General features: G+C 60.6%; 1 protein-coding gene across 3 annotated transcripts in view; it reads left to right on the forward strand.

Annotated features, from left to right (window-relative positions):
• The window catches only part of RRBP1 (ribosome binding protein 1), a 58,263-nt gene that overhangs the window by 24,375 nt on the left and 15,669 nt on the right, over positions 1 to 18,219 (forward strand). For all 3 annotated transcript variants that reach the window (XM_068525076.1, XM_068525078.1, XM_068525077.1), the window contains exons 3-6: positions 10,094 to 10,242; positions 11,314 to 11,436; positions 15,824 to 15,976; positions 16,664 to 16,782. In XM_068525076.1, the coding sequence (XP_068381177.1) occupies positions 10,094 to 10,242; positions 11,314 to 11,436; positions 15,824 to 15,976; positions 16,664 to 16,782 (544 nt within the window). The remainder of the gene's footprint in view (positions 1 to 10,093; positions 10,243 to 11,313; positions 11,437 to 15,823; positions 15,977 to 16,663; positions 16,783 to 18,219) is intronic.

Here is an 18,219-nt window from a genome sequence, read left to right on the forward strand (position 1 = left end):
AGAAAGATTAAGTATTACAGATAAAATGATAGTCACTCCCAAATTAACTTAGTAGTTTACTATTCTTCCTGCCAAAATTTCAGTGGGCTTAAAAGTTCCCTCTGGAGGGAAAAATAAGAATACTGAATAGATTTTTAAGTGGCTATTGGAAGGCCGGTCTGTCTGATGTGTGAACACAGCCCCAAGCTATTGCAATTACGGTAGGGTGCTGGACCGAGGCCAGCAGGTCAGGGAAGAGAGTGGTCCTAACTAGACTGCATCTCACCTGCGCTTCAGGGCGGGGAGGGGACAGGTCAAGGCAGTGATCCTGGGCAGGATGTTTAAGGTTTGGAAGGGTCTGCTCAGCCCCTGTGAAAATGTCAGGTGTGTATCAATTAGAGTTAACGTAAAAAGAAATCAAACCCTAGAAAATAGGAACGATGGCCGAAATTAGTACTGATCAACTCAGGTGGCAGGGGGCTGTGACTCCGAGGTTGCAGGGAGAAAATCACGAAGGGCGGGGCGCTGGGCCACACGGCCAGCCACGTAGCACGCGGACAGGCCCCAAAGAGAGCACAGCCACACCGGGTGGCCTGCGGGTGATGTGACACCTGAGCGGCGAATTGCTTCATTCTTCAACTCTGAAGAGTCAGAAACGGGAACACGCTTTTGGTTTTTCATTTTCCTGAACGTGCCCCACGTGCTTTCCCCCGTTTTCCCACGGTTGGTGGGCCCTCGAGATGGATGCAGGCCCCTGTCCGCCGCTGCCCTCCCACGCCCCGTCTCCGTGGAGATCCCCCCAGGGCAGGGCTTCTCAGGCTTTGACGTGCAGGGTCTTGGTAAGATAAAGACTCAGTGGTTCCCAGCGGGGCCCGAGATGCTGCATTTCTAAGCAGCTCCCCGGAGATGCCGGCGCTGTTGCAGGGATGGTCAGGGCCCCGAGTCTGCTGGGGGTGGGGGCAGGGGCAGGAAGGGGAGGTGGGCTCTTTCTGTAAGGGCTTGGCTTCGAGCAGCTTTGCAGCTGCGCCTGTGAAGGACCGCTTCCCGAGGGCACAGTGAGCCTGTCGCTCTGACTTCCCCCGCATTCCCCGCTGAGCCACGTCCGCCACAGCCATGGTGGTTGAGGGTACGAGGACGGGTGTGGATGGGCGGCTCGGCTTTTTTCGTGGCTCATGGAACCAGCTCACACTTCCCTTGCGATCACAGCTTGTTTGTGGAGCTCAGGGTCCAGTTCATCTGACTCACATCGAGCTTTTTGCCCCTGTGGCTGCGTTGCCCAGTGAGAAGCAGGCCACGTTCCCTTCACTTAGTTACACCTCGTGTTCCGCCTTCCTCCCTTGACCTGAAAGGCTGAGGTCACCCCAGCTGCCTGCCCTTGACCTCCTTGCCTGCCAGCCGGGACTCAGTCGGTTTGGGGGCCACCCACCCCATTTCTTCAGGGCCATGGGTACCCCCTCGAGGGAACTGTGGACAGATCCCCGCTGGCTGACTGGCCCTGGGCATCCAGAAACTCGGGGGCCTGGAGGTGTGAATGCCTTGGGGGGTGAGGTGTCCTGATAATCGTGCTGCGGGGATAGGGGAAATGGTTGGGGAGGGGGTCTGCATCGCTGGTGTGGAGCAGGCCAGGAAGAGAGCTTGGGGGAGGGGACCTGGACTCGGGCAGGGGAGGGTCTAGGGCCATGAGATTTAACCGTTGGCACCAGAGAGCTAGGTTCTGGGGCTGCGCTGATCAGTACAGGAGCTGCTGGTCACGTGGGGCCAGTTAACATTCAAATCAATCAAAAGTCAGTGAAAACAGCACTCAAGGTCTCAGTAGTTCCACAGGGCCAGTGGCTGCCCGTTTGGACAGTGCAGATGAAGACCATCTCCATCAGCACAGAAGGTTCTACTGGACAAAGCTTTTCTAAACAAGAGCCATCGGGAGTGAGGGGGCCTCTTGGGTCACCTTGCAGGAGGCCCCGTGAAAATGGACTTGTCTTTGCAGCCCTGTGGTGGCGTCAGGAGTTCCTCCGTCTTTGTTCTGTCTGTGTCCTGAGTGGGGTGGGAGTGAGCTCCCCATTGTCCCACACATCACAGAAGCCGTGAGTGAGCTCCCAGAGCCTGTGGCTGGCCCACACATGTGGCACGTCAGCAGCAAGACCAGCCCTGGAGCTGGGGTGGCTCCCTCAGTTGTCCAGGCCTTACCTGACACCTGGTTGTCCCGGCAGGGCCTCCGCTGACAGGAGCCCCAGAGGAGATCGGGCACAGGACACACTTCCGCAGGCCCGAGTTGGAGCTATTCCGGAACTTCTGATCTGATCTTCCTACAGGAGCAAATCGAGGCTGTGTGACAGGTTTTCACCCCTTGTCCCTGACCAGACTTGACAGTGAACACCCACCTTCCTAATCCTTTTTAAAATTTATTGTGTAAAGGTGTGCTTGCAGCAAACAAAATTCAAACAGTATGGAAGCGTGGAAGGTAAGAATTGAGAGTCTTCCTCTCCACTCCATCGCAGCCACCACCCACCTCCTGGGGGGCCCCGGAGATGCCCCGCCCATCACACGGCACACGCAGCGGGCCTGCGCTGCAGAGACGGACTTGCCTCCTTTGTTCCTCAGCGCACCCCAGGGCTGCCGCTTTCAGCTGCATCATAGCCCACGGCGTGACCATAACGTCATTTATTTAAATGCCATGAAGCAGTGTGCCGTTCTTTTGCTGCTAAAATTAATGCTGCAGTGGCGTACGTGTATCACTGGGTGAGTATCTCTGTAACGTGAATTCCTAGGTAGGTGATTGCTAAGTCAGAAGGCAGGTGCATTCTTAATTTAGGAAGACAAGCTCTATCTGCCTTACCCTCTGGAGGCCTGGCGCAGTGGACGGTTCCCGCGGTGATGGGCCCACGCGAGCGCCAACCCCCCAACCTGACCTCGGCTCACGTGGCTCCGTGGAGATGGTGGCGATTTCAGGGCCGTCAGGAGCCCAGGTGTGGACTACGAGAAAACACTTGGTTTTGAAACAGAAGCACGGATTCTTTTCCCAGTGTCTGGAGAAGAGGGGATTCACGGAATCATAACGAAGTGGAAACTTCCAGAACTGAAGCTTCCAAGTCGGCGGCACTGTCCAGGCCTCCGCTGATTTGTTCTCCGAGAGCCACCGCGGCAAGTATTCGTGTTCATCAGGAAAGCACGCTTCTTGCCCAGGAAGTGAGCGGATATGGGGGTGGTTTGGGGCCGTCTCGGCAGGGCCGTTCCTCAGCTCCTGGAAGGGAGTCCACGCAAACACAGTGCGAGCCAGGCCTGGGGAACTGGATGCCCAGACTTGGGCCGGACAGGTGGCACCTTCTGGAACCTGAGTTGGGCCCGAGCCCTGGGACTCGTGCTGCCACGGGGGCTTGGTTTGCGGGCATCACTGCCGAGCGAGGCTGAGGCCGGGCGGCCCTCCTCTTGGACTCTGTGCCTGGCATCATGCCAGACCCTGGCCCTTAACGCGGACGCGGGCCGTCTACCGGGGACCAGAGGCCATCGTGTCAGGGCCCAGCCAGCCCCCAGGAGGTGGAGGTACCCTCAGACCGGCCCGCACGACCCCACGACGGCTGAGTCCGATGCGCTCACAGGTCCACGGGGCAGAAGGGCCATCTTTGCGGGGAGGACTGTGGGTGAATTTTATTTTCTTCCCTTCACCCTTCTGCATTTTCCAGTTTTTCTGTAACACGTATTCTTGTTAATGGAAGAGAAACCAAAACTCCATTATTTGTGAGTTGCAGAAACAGGCCCTCCTTGTACCAAAGTGGAGGTGCCACCCCTTCGGGCGCCACGAGGGAGCCCAGCCCTGACCTCAGGGCCCCGAGCGTCCTCTGAGCCACAGAGAGAACTCCTGCTCCTTCGGGGGCGCAGGTTGAGGAGGGGAAGTGGCCAGTGCTTCTTGGGCTGCCCCAGCCCCTGGGCACCCAGCAGATGGTGGTGACTGAGGTCAGACGAGAGATAAAGGTAGTTGCTGCATCCGGGACCTGGCAGCATCCTAGGGGTATCAGCTCTGTGCTGTGAGAGGCCTCCTGCCGCTGCTGGACCCCGGGAGATGCAGGAATAGGGTCATGTTCTGTAACGTAACAGGGCAGGGGCCAGACCCACCAGGAGACCTTCATTCGGGGTGTCTGTAGCCCGCAGGGCCTCATCTTGAGCCGTGTGACTGGACAGTAGCTGTACCCCTGCCTCCTGCTGTCCCACCGCCCCCCCATCCTTTGTGCCCCGCGGGCTGCTGTGCCTGAGGCCGGGGTCCCGGGGAACGGGCCCCACTGCGCTCCAGCCTGGTGTGTGGGGAGGGGCTCTTTCTGTGCACTTATCCCCCAACTTCCTTTAAGGTGGGTTTGTATTTTTACCTGTTTTAGGATAGCAGAAACCAAAGCTCAGCTCTGTTTCAAGACTTCCCAGAAGGGAGAGTTGGGACCCCGGGCCTGGGTCTCCGTCTGCGCCCGCCCAGGCTCGGCCACCAGCAGCTGCCCCTCCCGCGCAGGCCGAGGCACAGAGGGGGTGTGTGGAGATTACGTTTGAGCCTCTCTTTTGAACTTAACTTAGTTTCTCAGGGTCTGAAGCTCTGAAGAAAACTGCAGAGCTCATGAGCTTTTTTCACTTTCTGTGTAAGTTCTTCAAACTCAACTTTTCCCTTTCTTCTTTTTGAAAGAACAAAACATCCCCTGGGGAAGCGAGTCTGGTGTCACGTCTCAGAGAAGCTGCTGGAAGACATTCTTCCAGGGCTCTCCGTTCAGTCCTGTCAAATGGGGTGGCGCTGTGGCTCCCATCACTGCCAGGGCAGGAGGCCCGAGGTTGTACGTCCCCCGTCCTTCCTGCAGGCAGTAGGTCAGACCTCCTGGTCCCCTCAGGCCCGAGGAAGGAGCTTGCGCAAAGGCCCTCCAGGGGTTGTATTTCTTTAAGAAATACTGTCATGTGTTCTTTTTTCAGATTTAAAATTGATTTCGTTAAAATTTGGGGGGAAAAGCAAAAGTATAAAGGGAAAAATACGGTCATTCAATTTATAGGATTTTTTAAAAACTCCATTAGACATCATTATGTGTACAATCTCCCAGTTTGTCAAGAGATTATTTTTTTCTCCAACCAAATGAAAAGGCCTGATTCAAAGGCCCCAAGTAGGGTTGCTCTTGACATTATTTGTCCTTTTCTCCAGTGCACTTAAAACACCATTGCCAGGGTCCGGTGCAGCCGCTGATCTGAGGCCTGCGCCCTGTCGGGAGGCAGAAGCCCTGGGCAGTGCTGGGCTTCAGCCTGAGCCGGGCTTGGGGTCGGCCGCGTGTGTGCTGCCCTTGACCGCCATGGTGCAGACCAGCAGCTTGTGAGGGCGGCAGGAGCTGCAGCTGCGTCTCTTGACGCATTTGGTGGATCTTCCATCGAGGGCCTCGAAGGGTTGCTTTCCCGAAGGCTCAGGAGGACCCTTCACGGCCACTGTCCGTGAACGTGCAGCTGGGGGGGTGGCCCAGGTTCCTTGTTTCTGGACACGGTGGCCGCCCTCTGTACTTGGGGTCAGCGGGAGTTGGGGGCTTGGCTCTGTTTCTGAATCTGACGATTGCTTGGGAAGTGCTGGGCTTCCAGGAGGCGCAGGGGCCCTTCCTGGGGCCCTGGTCTTTGACCTGAGTTTGGCTCAGGTGATTGGGGATGTCCTGGGGGGCTTCCCGAGGCTGGGGTCTGGCTTCCTGTTGGGGGGAGCATGCAGGTCCCCCACCCACACTGTTGGGGTGACGCCCCTGCAGGGTCCCGAGCTAGCAGCTGCCACTCGGCCTGCACCTGTGTGTGTGAGCAGAGGCCTTCAGAACCGGTCTGGACGTTCCCTGGGACGTGAGCGTCTTTGCCGTTGGAGTTCTCCTCCGGCCTCCAGGACCCCACCCGTGTCTGCTGTCAGAGCCCTGGGTTGTCACCGCCACCCCGCTTCCTGAGTACGCTCAGCCCCGGCCCTGGGCTCCTCCCTGACCTGCCTCCAGCCTTGGCCCCCAGGTGTCCTCAAGTGCAAACGTTGCTCACTCCCTGGCACTGCTCCTTTGCCCACGAGGTGAAGCCCGGATCCCTGGGACCCACGCCAGCGCCACCTGCCTCTGCTCCACCAGCCTCGGGTCATCCCTGCCACTCCCTCCCCTTCCGGAAGCCCTGGCCCCGCCTGCTCTCCGCCTGGTAGTGTTTGGCGCAAGCATCTCCTGCGTTAAAAGCCTCGCCGGCATTGCTGCCGTGGCTGCTTCCCCAGGTGCCCTGTGGCTCTGCTGCCTGATTCCGTGTCCGGGGTCTCCTCCCCTCTCCTCGCTGGGAGTCCCACAGGCCTTTCCAGGATTTTGCAGACTGCAGGGTACACAGTAGGTGCATACTTCATGTCTGGAGACCATCTGCACAGGGCTGCCGGGCACCTGCAGCAGCAGCTGGAGTGGAGCTGGAGCTCTTGACGCCCGTGCCAGGGCCTGGCAGTAACTCCCTCGATCACAGCTGTGTGCACGCAGTTCCTGCAGCTGTTCTGACGCCTCCTGGTCGCTTGACTGAGCCGGGCATGAGCAGGCAGGGCTTCCAGGGCCCGGACCTGGAGGGGCTGCTGCTGAAACAGCGCCAAGTCCCCGGTGGCTGAGACCCCACGGTCGACGGTGAGAGGGGGAGACTCCTAAGCCCTTTTTGCAGGACAGGTTTAATTTGGGGTGATTAAGCCTCCCGGCGTGGTCACAAAAGGGAGCGTAGTTTTGGAATTTGAGGCACGTTATCCAAGCGCTGAGTGCTTCGCAGCCCAGAGCCCAGGGAGGCAGAGGGCCCCTCGTTTCGCTAAACGCGCTGCCTGCTTGACCTCGTGTGCAAAGACAGTGGTGCGAGCAGGGGCCTTGGGCCCCAGCGCTCTGCTCCCGGGGGCGTGGGCGCCAGCTGGGGGTGCAGAGGAAGGCAGAGTTGCTTCACCCCCTGCCTCCCCACCCAAGTTCCTCACTGGGGCGCTGTCCGCCCAAGGAGGGGTCAGGGTGTGTGGTGCTCCTGGCCCTGGTGATCGGTTCTGCCGTGCTTTACCCTGTGCCCAGCACATTGCCGTTGCCCGCATTTCACAGACGAGGAAACAGGCTCAGAGAGGTGAAGCCGCTTGCCCAAGGATGCACAGGTGGGAGGGAGCTGAGCCGAGAGCCAAGCCCAGACCACCTGGCTCCAGGGGCCTTGCTCTGACCAGGGTGCCCACAGCCCAAGGACAGGGATGACCTGCAGGCCGGAAATGGCCCGTGGATGTGTTCAGCTCCGTGGTGGTTTTATTTATTTTTCACTGAGTTAGCTGTCAGCACTAAAGGTCAGGAGATGGCACACAGCAATCTTGTTTCTAGCTCTCCTCGATGCGTCCGCAGCTCTGCGGGTTCTGACCTGGACCCCGTGGGAGCTGTCGCCTGGAGGGAAAGGACCATGGCCAAGGCCACCCGCTCAGGGGAGGCTGCCCCGTCCCTGCAGGGCCCAGCGCTTGGGGTGTTCGCTGCGTCCCTGGCCAGGCAGGAGCCCGGGTTACTCCAGCGCAGTGAGACGCTGGCCCTGCCCGGCCACCGTGCCCTTCTGCTGCCTGGTTCCTCCCCAAGGCGTCCGGGCCCATCCGTACCTGGAATTTCAGGTTCACCAACGTGGGCGAAGCCTTGGCTGCTCCCGTCTCACGGGAGTTCACTGCCACGTGGGCTTTGTGAAGCCTGTGGCTTCACAGAATAGATGTTGAGTCTCTGACAAATTTCTCTTAGGGCCTTAAGATTTGGCAACCCCAAGGATTATTTCTAGCCTTCGAGCCTTTGCCGGGGGACATGTTAGTCCTTTGTGTATGGGTCAGCATGCCCGCCTCGTGGGCCTTGAAACTCAGAAATAAATGCCACTCACATGAGGCCCAGAGTTCTGGTTCCCAGTACTTTGCTTTCTTTCAGTTTTACTTCCCCTGATTTGGGGAGAATAAAGATGGCACCATTCTTACCTTAATGAAAGCATGTAAAGTCATATCTCTCTAAAAATAATTCTGAAGTGTTTGTATGAGAATGGAGAAGTCCGTGGACGTTTCTGTGGGGGGTGGGCAAGGAGAGTTACGTTCTGCTGTTACATAGCTTTGGGGTGTTCCACTTGTTACAAGTTTTTGTGACTTTGTTCACTAGAACATCTAATACAATTTAGTATAATTACATGAGAAAGTTGTAACAAACATGTGTTAGAATGACACTCCCAGAATACTCTCAGGAACGTTCTGTGCACAGGGCCCTCCTGGAGGGAATGCATTTGTGAGACCACTGGGGTAGTGGCCGTGAAGGATGCGGCGTTCCATAGGGAAGTGTAGCTATGTCATCCAGGTCTGTGTCCCCTCCCCCGGTCGGGGGTGGGGGCAGTGCAGCAGGCGCTCTGGGGCCCAGGCGGATGGTCACTCTGGGGCCTCTGCAGGGACCGGGCTGCCAGGGCTTCAGCAGGCGGTGCTTTGGGGCCCCAGGGCTGGAAAGGAGTAGCCAGCCTGCCCCACGGAAATACACTGTGAGCCACACTAAAATGAGAGACACCTGGAATTCATTTTAATATGTTTCATTTAACCCAGTTACCCAAAATGCTATCATTTCAATATGCAATCAATATAAAAAAATTACTGCAGATATTTTGCATTCTTTTGTTTTTCTATACCAAGTTTTCAGAATCTGGTGTGTGCTCCCCTGGGAGCCACCCCAGTTCCCACCACCAGCCACATGGCAGGTGCCTGGCAGCCGGCATGGCTGGGGGCAGCGTGTGGGGCAGCGCAGGAACAGGCCTCTGTGACTCCGGAGAGGAAAACATCTGAGTGGCCAGCTTCAGAGAGGCCATCCTGCCCAGACTGACTCCGGCCGACCTCCCTCTTCTGAAAAACCCTGGCAGAAACGTCGGCCTGCAGGCCGACGGGGCAGAGCAGGAAGCCCAGAGGCCAGAATGCTGACCGTGAGGTTTTCGTCCGAGTGGTTCCTTCTCTTTTGGCTTAGCTGTACTTGAATTGTCTCTAGGGTGCAGAAGTTTACCGTTAAAATTATTTTACGTACACATTTCAGTGAAAAGAATGAAGGCTGAAGGGGGCCTCCCCCCACCTCCCAGTTTTCATGACACCCTCAAGCTCCTAGGCCTTTAACGTCAACGTGGTTGTTTTTACTCCCGAGCTTCGCGGGGTAAAAAGTTCTAAAGTGGAGGTGCTCGTAGCAACCAGCTCGCCCACGTGCCAGGTCCCCTTTATTAGGGGATCCTGCTAAGTGCTTTGACTTGTAATGAAAATATTGTGACTAGGGAGTGAAAATATTGTGACAAGCCAGAGAATTTCAGGTTGCCATGGAAACCTTCCCCTGGCTGTCCTCAGTGAGGTGGGCTTGGCTGCAGGTGCCGCTGCAGGCGGCCACTTGGCTTTGTTTCAGCTTGTTTGGGGCCCTGTCGTTCCGCAGCTCGTGGGCAGTTTGGGGCCTCAGCACGAGGAGCTGCCAGACGGGGCGTCTCTGTTCGCCCTTTCATGTCTTTGGGGCTGTGTGAGGGTCTGCGTGAGAGTGAAGCTTTCGTGGGGGCGTCGGGCGTCCAGGAGTGACAGCTGGCTGTTGGCACATGGCTCTGTGTCCTCCAGCAGGTCATGCGCTAATGGACCGGCGAGCAGGCAGCCCTGTTCTGGACGAACCCAGCCATCCCTGTCCTGAAACCTGCCTTAAGCTTCATCCAGGGAGAGCTGGAAATAAGAGGGTCTGAACCAGGACGTCGGGGAGGCGGCCTCCTGCTCCCCGACGGCGGGGCTTTGTCTTGGCAGGGGCGTGAGCCTCGCCGGGTGGCGCGCAGCCAGAGCTGGCCCAGGCAGTTTGCTGGGAAAAGAAGGAAGGAAAAAAGCACCTATGGGAAAGTATGCCTTGCCCAAGTCTGCTCACTTTGATGATGAAAAAGTAGGGGGACATCTCCTCCAACCCAGGAATACTCAGCCTTTCTTTCCTGGGGACCTTCCCCGCTGCTGTTTTTGAACAGGACCTGAGACCCCAGGGCGGGCTCGCTGCACTTGGCCCGCGTACCCTGGGCAGCCGGACAGAGGCCTCGGCTCTGACTGGCCTCTGCCGCTCTGGGGTGTGACGGGCTTGGTGGCTGGTGCCCGAGTGTGAGTCCCTGCCCCTTCCCTTCTGCGCAGGGCCCCCAGAGACCGACAGCCCGCTCTGCCTCCCCTACAAGACGCTGGTCTCCACGGTCGGAAGCATGGTGTTCAGTGAGGGCGAGGCCCAGCGGCTCATCGAGATCCTGTCCGAGAAAGCAGGTGTCGTCCAGGACACGTGGCATAAGGTGCGCCCTCCCCCTACCCCAGGGGCCAGTGAGTGGCAGTGGTTTCCTGGTCTTGGGCCCCGGCCTCCCCTGGGTGGTGCCCCGCAGGCTGGCCGCACCCGCCTTGACAAGCTGCACGGAGTGTTCCTGGAACACCTCCGCTTGCCTCTCGGCAGAACTCTGTCCCCCTCCCCAGGTCGGGCTGCGTGAATCACCTGCAGATGCTTCTGCTTCAGCTGCAGCCCAGCCGCTGCAGCAGGAGGGCTGTTAAGGGCCGGGGTGGGGCGTCTGGGGGGCCAGGAGCTGGGCCCCGCTGGTTTGTGGCCGGAGCTCGGGCTCAGGAAGGAGGGTGTTTGTCCCTCTGGTTTCTCTCTGTCTGGTGCTTATGGCCACGAGCTGCCCCCAGGAGGTGCCGTGGGGCGTGTTTGTTCCTTAAACAGCTGGAATTGTAGGTAACTTTGCTGGAGGATTTTGTGGCACCTCAGTGGTGAGAGATGTTGGGAGTGTCCTGAGGCCACTGGGGTCACCACCCCCCCTGCCCCAGCCCTTGCTGAGTGGTGACGGGTCCTGCGGTTACAGGAGCTCCTTGCTCAGTGAGCGTTGGGCCGTCTCCTGGGCCTGAAGTGGCCAGAGGTCAAAGTGGCCACTCCCCTCCAACAAGAGAGGCCTGAACTCAGCTCAGGCCACTGTCCCCAGGTACCTACCCCCCACCCCCACCCTGCACCCGGGCCTCCACGCTTCAGCTGGCAGCTTGCAGGCCGCCCCCAGCAGCTGAGGGATGGGCACCAAGCCAGAGACAATGGCCGATGGCCCCCAGCAGGCCGGGAGGAGGCCCTGGCCACCATCGACCTGGGTTAGGGAAGCACCATGCTCCCCACAACTACCCCAGGGGTCCGGAGCTTTGGGCCCGAGGCCTGGCCGACCGGGCGGCAGAGGTGGGGGCCGCCCCCAGAAGTGTGTGCCGTCGGGATGGCGCCGCTCCCGCACCGTCAGCCCGCCGCTCTGCTTTTGGGTCGGGGTCTGATGGTCGGGGTGAGTCTCAAGCCAGGCGTCTGCCCACCCCCATTAACGCGGCTCTGTGGGCATCTCTAGGCCACTCAGAAGGGTGACCCTGTGGCGATTCTGAAACGCCAGCTGGAAGAGAAGGAGAAGTTGCTGGCCACGGAGCAGGAGGACGCGGCCGCCGCCAAGAGCAAACTGAGGGAGCTCAACAAGGTAGGGCCGGCGCCGGGTCGGCCCGGGGGCTGTGGCTGCGTGAGGACCCCTGCACAGCGGGGTCCCTCTCGGGACTGGGAACACATGGGTCGGAGGGGACAGTCGGCTCTGTGGTTGTGGCCCCCTCTTTTTAGGGTGATGCCCTGAGAGGAGGGTGGGCACAGTGGGTCCCAGGGTCTTTTCTTGAGAATTGGAGCAAAAAGCCGTGGGGAGGGCTTAGCGGGGCTGCTGCCCCTTCCCTGCTGTCTGGGGAGCGGTTCCGTGGTGGTTCAGCACGTGACACGTTATGTACCCAGTGAACACTGGTCTCGAGGGCCCGTGCTGCCCCGACGGGCTGCGGGCCTCGTTCAGGAGGGGTCGGCACGCGGCCGCTCCTTGTGAGGAAGAGGTCCGGGTCCCCTGCAGCGGGGCTGGTCCCTCCCCGTCTAAGCTGCCCTTCCCAGCATCGCGCCCTGCATGGCCCTCGCCCTGTCCCCTCCTCCTCCGCGGGCCAGCGGGCGCAGGGAGGCGGCCAGGGCCTCGGAACGTCCCACACGTCTGGGCGCCTGCGTCGCTCACTCACGAGGCGTCAGAGTTTGTCCCGAGCGACGGCCGCGGCTCCAGGCCACACGGGAAGGTTTGTTCAGTGGGGGACGGACGGGCGGCGGGAGTGGAAGACGAGGCTTTGCCGTGGTCGCTCCTGGTCCGGCTCCGCCCGGAGGCGGAAGGGGAAGGCCGGTCTCCGAGGCCTCCCCTAGGGCAGCCTCCTGCCCGGTGGGCTTCGTCCTCTCTCTCGGGAGTGTCCCTCGTGGCCTCGGGTTGCTGGTTGGATGCAGGGTGGCCGGAGCCACTCACCCTGCTCCCAAGAGCCGACGGCGCTTCCCTGCCCGCCTGGCTGCTGGCGCGTCGCAGGCCAGGAGCCTCTGCACCGTGGAAGTGGGCCGTGAGTCACAGGCCTCCTGCCCCAAGGGCCCGCGGCCAGCAGCTGCTGTGGAGTCTGTGGTTCTGGGGGCCGTTCTTCCGTGTCCTCTTTCTGGACAACCTGAGGAAACGTGTTGACCCCCAAAATAAAGCTCACGTGAGAGGAAAGGGGAGCGACTGTTCTTGCGGCTGGTGGCCGTGTGGCTCCCCGGCCAGTTCCTCGTGCCGGGCCCTGAGGTTAGGGTGGGCTGGACGTGTCGTGAGCGAGCAGGTGCAGCCTCTGACGGTGATGGTGGCCATTGCTGGGGTCTCCGGCCACGCCTTAGGTGCTGCTGCCCATGCAGGACACTTGCTGCTCCCCTCCGGGGCGGCCACTTGAGTTTCCAAACCCTAGCGCAGCTGCCCCACAGACCCCCTCCCCCTCCCCGACCAGACGCATTTCCAGCCCTGCCCAGGCACAGTCTCCCCGCCGTGAGACACAGGCGCAGCCCCTGGGGCTCCAGGCCTTGGCTCTGAGGCGAGACGTCCGACGGTGCGTCCAGCTGGGGCCCTGCCTCCCCAACGGCATCCTCCTCCCTGAGCCGCAGGGGGTCTTCCCGGGCTCTCAGCGCTTACACGGTCCTGGGAGGGCTGCCTTTTCACGTGCAGGTGGCTCCCAATCTTCAGACCCGAGTCTGCGCCCCGACGCACCTGCTCCTCACTGCCTCCCCGGGGCCTCTCGTGCTCCTGCATTAGCCTTGAGCGCCCTTCACCGCTTGGCTCACTGGAAAGAGCCCCCTCCTTCAGGAAGCCCTCCAGGGCGGGGCCCCCATTTTCCTGTCTCAGCTCAGAGGTCACCTTGCCTGGCAGGGGCCCCTGAGGCCCAGGCATCGCCATCTGTCCTTCTGTGCCCTGGAGTCCATGGATGCTGAGTCCCTGCATTTCTCTGTTGAGAGTTTGAAGCAGAGCGGAGGGGATTCCACTGCTGCGCCACGCCTCCCAGCCCAGCACCGTTGAGTAAAGTTATATGAGAAACTTCTGAGAATGTAGAAGTTCCGATTAACTTGATCTTCCCAGGAGCTGGGGGCTGGATAGGATCCACGTTTCATGTTTAGTTCCTGTCACGATTTCTTTGTCCTTGTAGAGAAGTTTATATGGTTGCAAAAGAGGGTTTTGGTGAATTCCTTTTCTCGTGGTCTGTGGCTAAAGGACACAGAGGCCGTGTGGACCGTCTGCCAGATCAAGTGGGCGCCTTGCAAGTGAGTGAAGTCAACAGAGTTGGATTCAAAGACCATTCCGGGCACCAGTTCACGGGCTCGGGCGTCCTGAGACCTCCGTCCTGGTTTCTGAGCATCTTCGGGGACGTGTTCAGGGATTTGAGGAACCACATGTGGCTCCGGAGCCGTCCTTCTGGAAAACCGTCTCTCCAGCTGTCATCTGCTTGGGCACCAGGGCCTCTGTCCCGAGGTGACACTCTGGGCTGGACCCCATCCTGTCCTCACTCGGGCCCGAGAGGCTGAGCTCCGAATCCTCGGTGGACAAGGAGACCCTCAGGGCGGGGGTGCTCCAGTCCACGCCTCAGCCGCCTCAGGAGATTCACGGTGCGGGGCCCGCTTGGCCTGGGGAGCAGAGCGAGTTTCTGGGCTGGTGGTGTCGTGACGGTGCCTCCCAGCTCACTCAGAGGAAACGGGGCTCCGGCCCCCACCAGCGGGCGTGCCTTTCAAGAAAATAAGTCCAACCATTGCAACTGAACTAAGAATTTGACAGATAGAAGGAGTCCTGGGATTCTGAGCTCCTAGAAGAAAGAGAAGCCGTGGAGGATGAAACAAATGCCCTTGAGGAAAATCTGGCCTTTCTTTGCCTTTAAAAAGTCCCAGGGGCAAAAGGAAGGGAAATCCCATTGAATCCTGGTGGCCTTGGGATCCTGTCCCAGGAGACTGGGACCTTTACACCCTGAGCCGGGTGGATGCCCAGAACTGCCCGAGGCCTGCTCAGGGTGGGGAAGGCCGTCCCCAGACCTACGCTCAGCCTCTGGGCGTCCGGCATGGTGGGCGGAGGGCCACCTCTGTGTGGCCGTGAGGGCATCTCTGTGCTTGTTTCTTCATCAGGGGCTGGACCGTGTACTTCGGGGCCTCCGTTCCGCTTGGGGTGGGGTGGCAGGCACAGGTCAGAGGACGCCTGCCGGAGCCCTGCGTCCCCGCCGAGCGGCCAGCTCAGCCAGAGGAGGGGTGCCGCGCATACCATGCCTTCTGGGACCCTCGTGGGCTCACAGGGCCCCAGGTTCCTGCCCATCCTGTCGCTTAGGGCTGCTCTCGGCCTTCGAAAGCGTGTCCTCCCCGAGGCTCTGTGAGCTCAGCTTCAAACCAGAGATGGGGAGCTTCGCCTTACTGAGAGGATTGAAGGAACGAGACACATGCGTGTCCCAGAGTGGCCTCTGCCCCTGTGGGCCCTCACCCGGGGCACAGCCAGGAAGAGGATTGTCTTTGAAGAGCGGGGCCAGGGGTCCCGGATGGTCCCAGGGAACGCCAGGCATGCAGGGCTGCCCGGGCACCCAGCGGCCACCCGCTCAGCCCAGCCCTTCCCTGGCCTCCGGTTCTGCCCCATCTCAGACGGGAGGGATCCTCTGGCCCTTTGGGATGGACCTCCCTAGCATCCCGGCCTGGAGAAGAGGAGGCTTTCCCGCTTCTCTGGTCCGCTACCCAGGACAGGGGGGGGGCCTTGAATCTCGTGGGACTTGTGCCCCAGTCTGGCTAGAGGCCCCCTCGACAGAGAGCACCCCCACCCGGGGGCCGGTGCACGGACCCCTCCTCACACTATCACTTCCTGCTCCCCCATGGTTTCCGTCCACTGCCATTCCTTCTGTGATGATGGAGACCCCGTCCTTCGGCCAGCCTTTCCCACCCTGCGCTCCGCCCCTGCCTGAGGCTCTGGGCCCCCAGGCCCCGCGCCCCGTGTTCACTGTGGGCATCTGGCACTGACCAGAGCAGACATTCCAGGGATAGGGCGGTGGACCGAGCGGCTGTCCACGGGGACCTAGGCCCTCCAGGAGTGGGCTAACCCCTCAGCTGTCAAGGCTTGCTGCCTTGTCGGTCCTGACAGAGATACTCAAGTAGAAAAGGCATTCTGGGGCCTGGCTGTCGGGGACTGAGCCAAACCAGGGTGTTGTAATCCCAGCAGGGTTCAGCCAATGCCCCTGGAGAGCCCGGGGACAGGATGCCATGTTCCCCAGCTCCTTCCTGTATCCACTGCGCCCACTGTGTTCAAGGCCTGATGGCCAGCCCTCCACCAGTCAGGCCGGCAGGGATTCCGGGGGTCCCTCGTCGTCCCCTGCTCTTTCTCTGCTGTGGCTGCTCGGGTCTGTCCGAGAGCTCAGAACGGGGGTCTTGTGGCTCTGCTGTCAGGCTTCTCCTGACCCCAGGTCATGCTCCGGGTCATGATGGTCTTGGTTTCATCTGATAAGCTGCCCCCACCCGCCTCACCCGCCTCTCTGCCCTCTGCTTTCTCCCAGGAGCTGGCAGCGGAAAAGGCCAAGGCAGCAGCCGGGGAGGCCAAAGTGAAAAAGCAGCTGGTGGCCCGGGAGCAGGAGATCACGGCCGTGCAGGCGCGCATGCAGGCCAGCTACCGGGAACATGTGCAGGAGGTGCAGCAGCTGCAGGGCAAGGTGGGCAGCAGGGCGGGCACGGATGCCCGCGGAGGAGGTCCTCACCATCGGGTTTGTTTGGGGGAAGGTTGTTTTACCTGTCCAGATGGTGTGTGTGTTTAACGTTAATGACCAGGAAGATGTATGTACATTTTAAAGAGCATTTTCTGAAAGCACTCTGGTCCCAAGTGGTCAGCACTGCATCCTTTTCCCTGGGGGCCCATGGGTCAAGTTCGCAGCCTCTCCATGACCCTGGAGTCATGCCGGCTCCACCTCCTCCACTCGAGGTTGGCAGAACACCGTAAAACAAGAGGTCCGAAAAACAGCACAGCCCCAGCAGAGGGCTGGGCCAGCCCTGGCCTGCACAGTCAGAGCCCTGCACTCCGCTCCCAGCGGGCCGTGCCCCAGGAGGTCAGAGGGCAGGGAACGGGCATCTTCGGGGTAACCGTAGGCTGTGGCTTGTGGCCCTTTGCTGGGTCTCGGACCCTTGGTCGGGGCAGAGCGCACCAGCACCGTCTGGGGCTTTGGGCTGAGTGCTTGGCTCTGCACTTTTCCGGCCCCTGTTCTGAGGGGGCCTCCCCACCTCAGGTGGAGAAGGCGGAGCCCCCCGGGCTTTTGTCTGCGGGCTGGGATCTTGCCGACCTTGCTCCGAGGTGGCTCTCTTTGTCAGGCCGAGCGGCCTCTGATGCCCCTTGGATGACCTTTCAGATCCGGACACTCCAGGAGCAGCTGGAGAATGGCCCCAACACGCAGCTGGCCCGCCTGCAGCAGGAGAACTCGATCCTGAGGGACGCCTTGAACCAGGCCACGAGCCAGGTGGAGAGCAAGTAAGCCCTGCGCCCCTGGCCAGACCCTGGCACCTCCCCGAGGGCCCGGAGTGGGCAGGGTCCCTCTGAGCCTTCAACACGTGGCCGGCAACCTCTCGTGTGGTCAGGCCCTGGGAGGGCGAGTGAGCTCCAGCCCGTGCCCAGCGTCCGTGTCACCAGATCCCCTCAGGTCCTGGCTTTGCTGGGAGAGTAGATACTTTTTCATGTCTATTTTCACAGTGTCCCTGCTTCTGGCCCAGAGTATCAGAGCCAGGCTGACCATCCAAGATGAGGGTCTGGTGTGGTGTGGGCCCTGCCGTGGGCCTGAGCGCCCTGATCCCCCTGGTCGGGTCTCCTGTGCAGGAGGGGACGTCTGCCGCTCAGGAGCTGAAGCCGGGAGGCCTCCGTGAGCCGGCAGAGGCCACTCCGCAGGGAGCAGGGCTCAGCCTCACCCTGTTAGGGACACTGTCTTCTGTGTCCCTGGTTTGAGCATCACCGTCCCAGCAGGCTGGCCAGGAGGAAGCCCCACTGCATTTTCTCTTGGTTCCCGTTTCTTTGCCTTCTCTCGTCCGGGGTGTCCTGTAGGGATTTCTGGGGTGCTTGTTATCCCCAGAGCATCCCCTCTCGCCCAGAGGAGGCTGACGGGAGCAGAGAGCGCAGGCGTCCGTAGCGGGAGGGCAGGTGGGAAGAGTGTCGCCCACGAGCGGCACCGGGAGCAAAGCCTGTACTCACAAGGCTGCTTTTCCTGGCGGCCCTGCTGACTCGGAGTGAGGTTGACGGCCACCCTCCTCGCTGATCCCTTCTCTCAGGGGTCCCTGTCTTCATCTCCGTCCTGACCTGCTGGCAGGTTGATGGTTTGGGGCTGCGGTTTCCTCAGCAGCCACGGCAGAAGGTGACCGTGGGGACGGAGGGACATTGGCTTCCTTCTCATGTAGGGTCCACTACTGGCTCCATCCTGGAGACAGCTCTAAAGCCTGGCCCTGAGCTGGGGCTGCTGACTCTATCAGCTTGCGGACACTCTGCCCTGTGGGACGGGTGTCCCTGCGTCCCTCCCAGAGCTTCATGTCGGTCCCAAGGGGCCACCCAGCTGGCCTCCCTCCCCCATCCCCATCCGCATCCCTGGTACCGGAGTGCAGCCTCGCGTGGGCTCCCCAGTCTTGAATCTTGGCCCTGGAAAGCGTGCGCTGAGGGCCCCGCAGAGGGCTTTGGGGCGGCCTCCCCTGTGCAGACGGGGAGCCCACATCTCCCCTCCCCAGGCAGCAGGGCAGAGCTGGTCTTGGCCAGGTTTCCTGCCTCCCAGCGTTGTGGACCGTCTCCTGTGTCGCCTTCGCCTGGTCTGGTACTGTCCCTTGGCCAGACGGTCGGTCCTGCCATGAAGAGGTGTCTTTTGTGCTGTGAAGGGGGCTGCACGCTGACGACCTCCTCGTGCTGGGAAAGGCGGGTCCGGAGCTGCCCCTT

Source organism: Eschrichtius robustus, chromosome 16 (genome assembly GCF_028021215.1).
Source record: "Eschrichtius robustus isolate mEscRob2 chromosome 16, mEscRob2.pri, whole genome shotgun sequence".
Lineage (NCBI taxonomy): Eukaryota > Metazoa > Chordata > Mammalia > Artiodactyla > Eschrichtiidae > Eschrichtius > Eschrichtius robustus.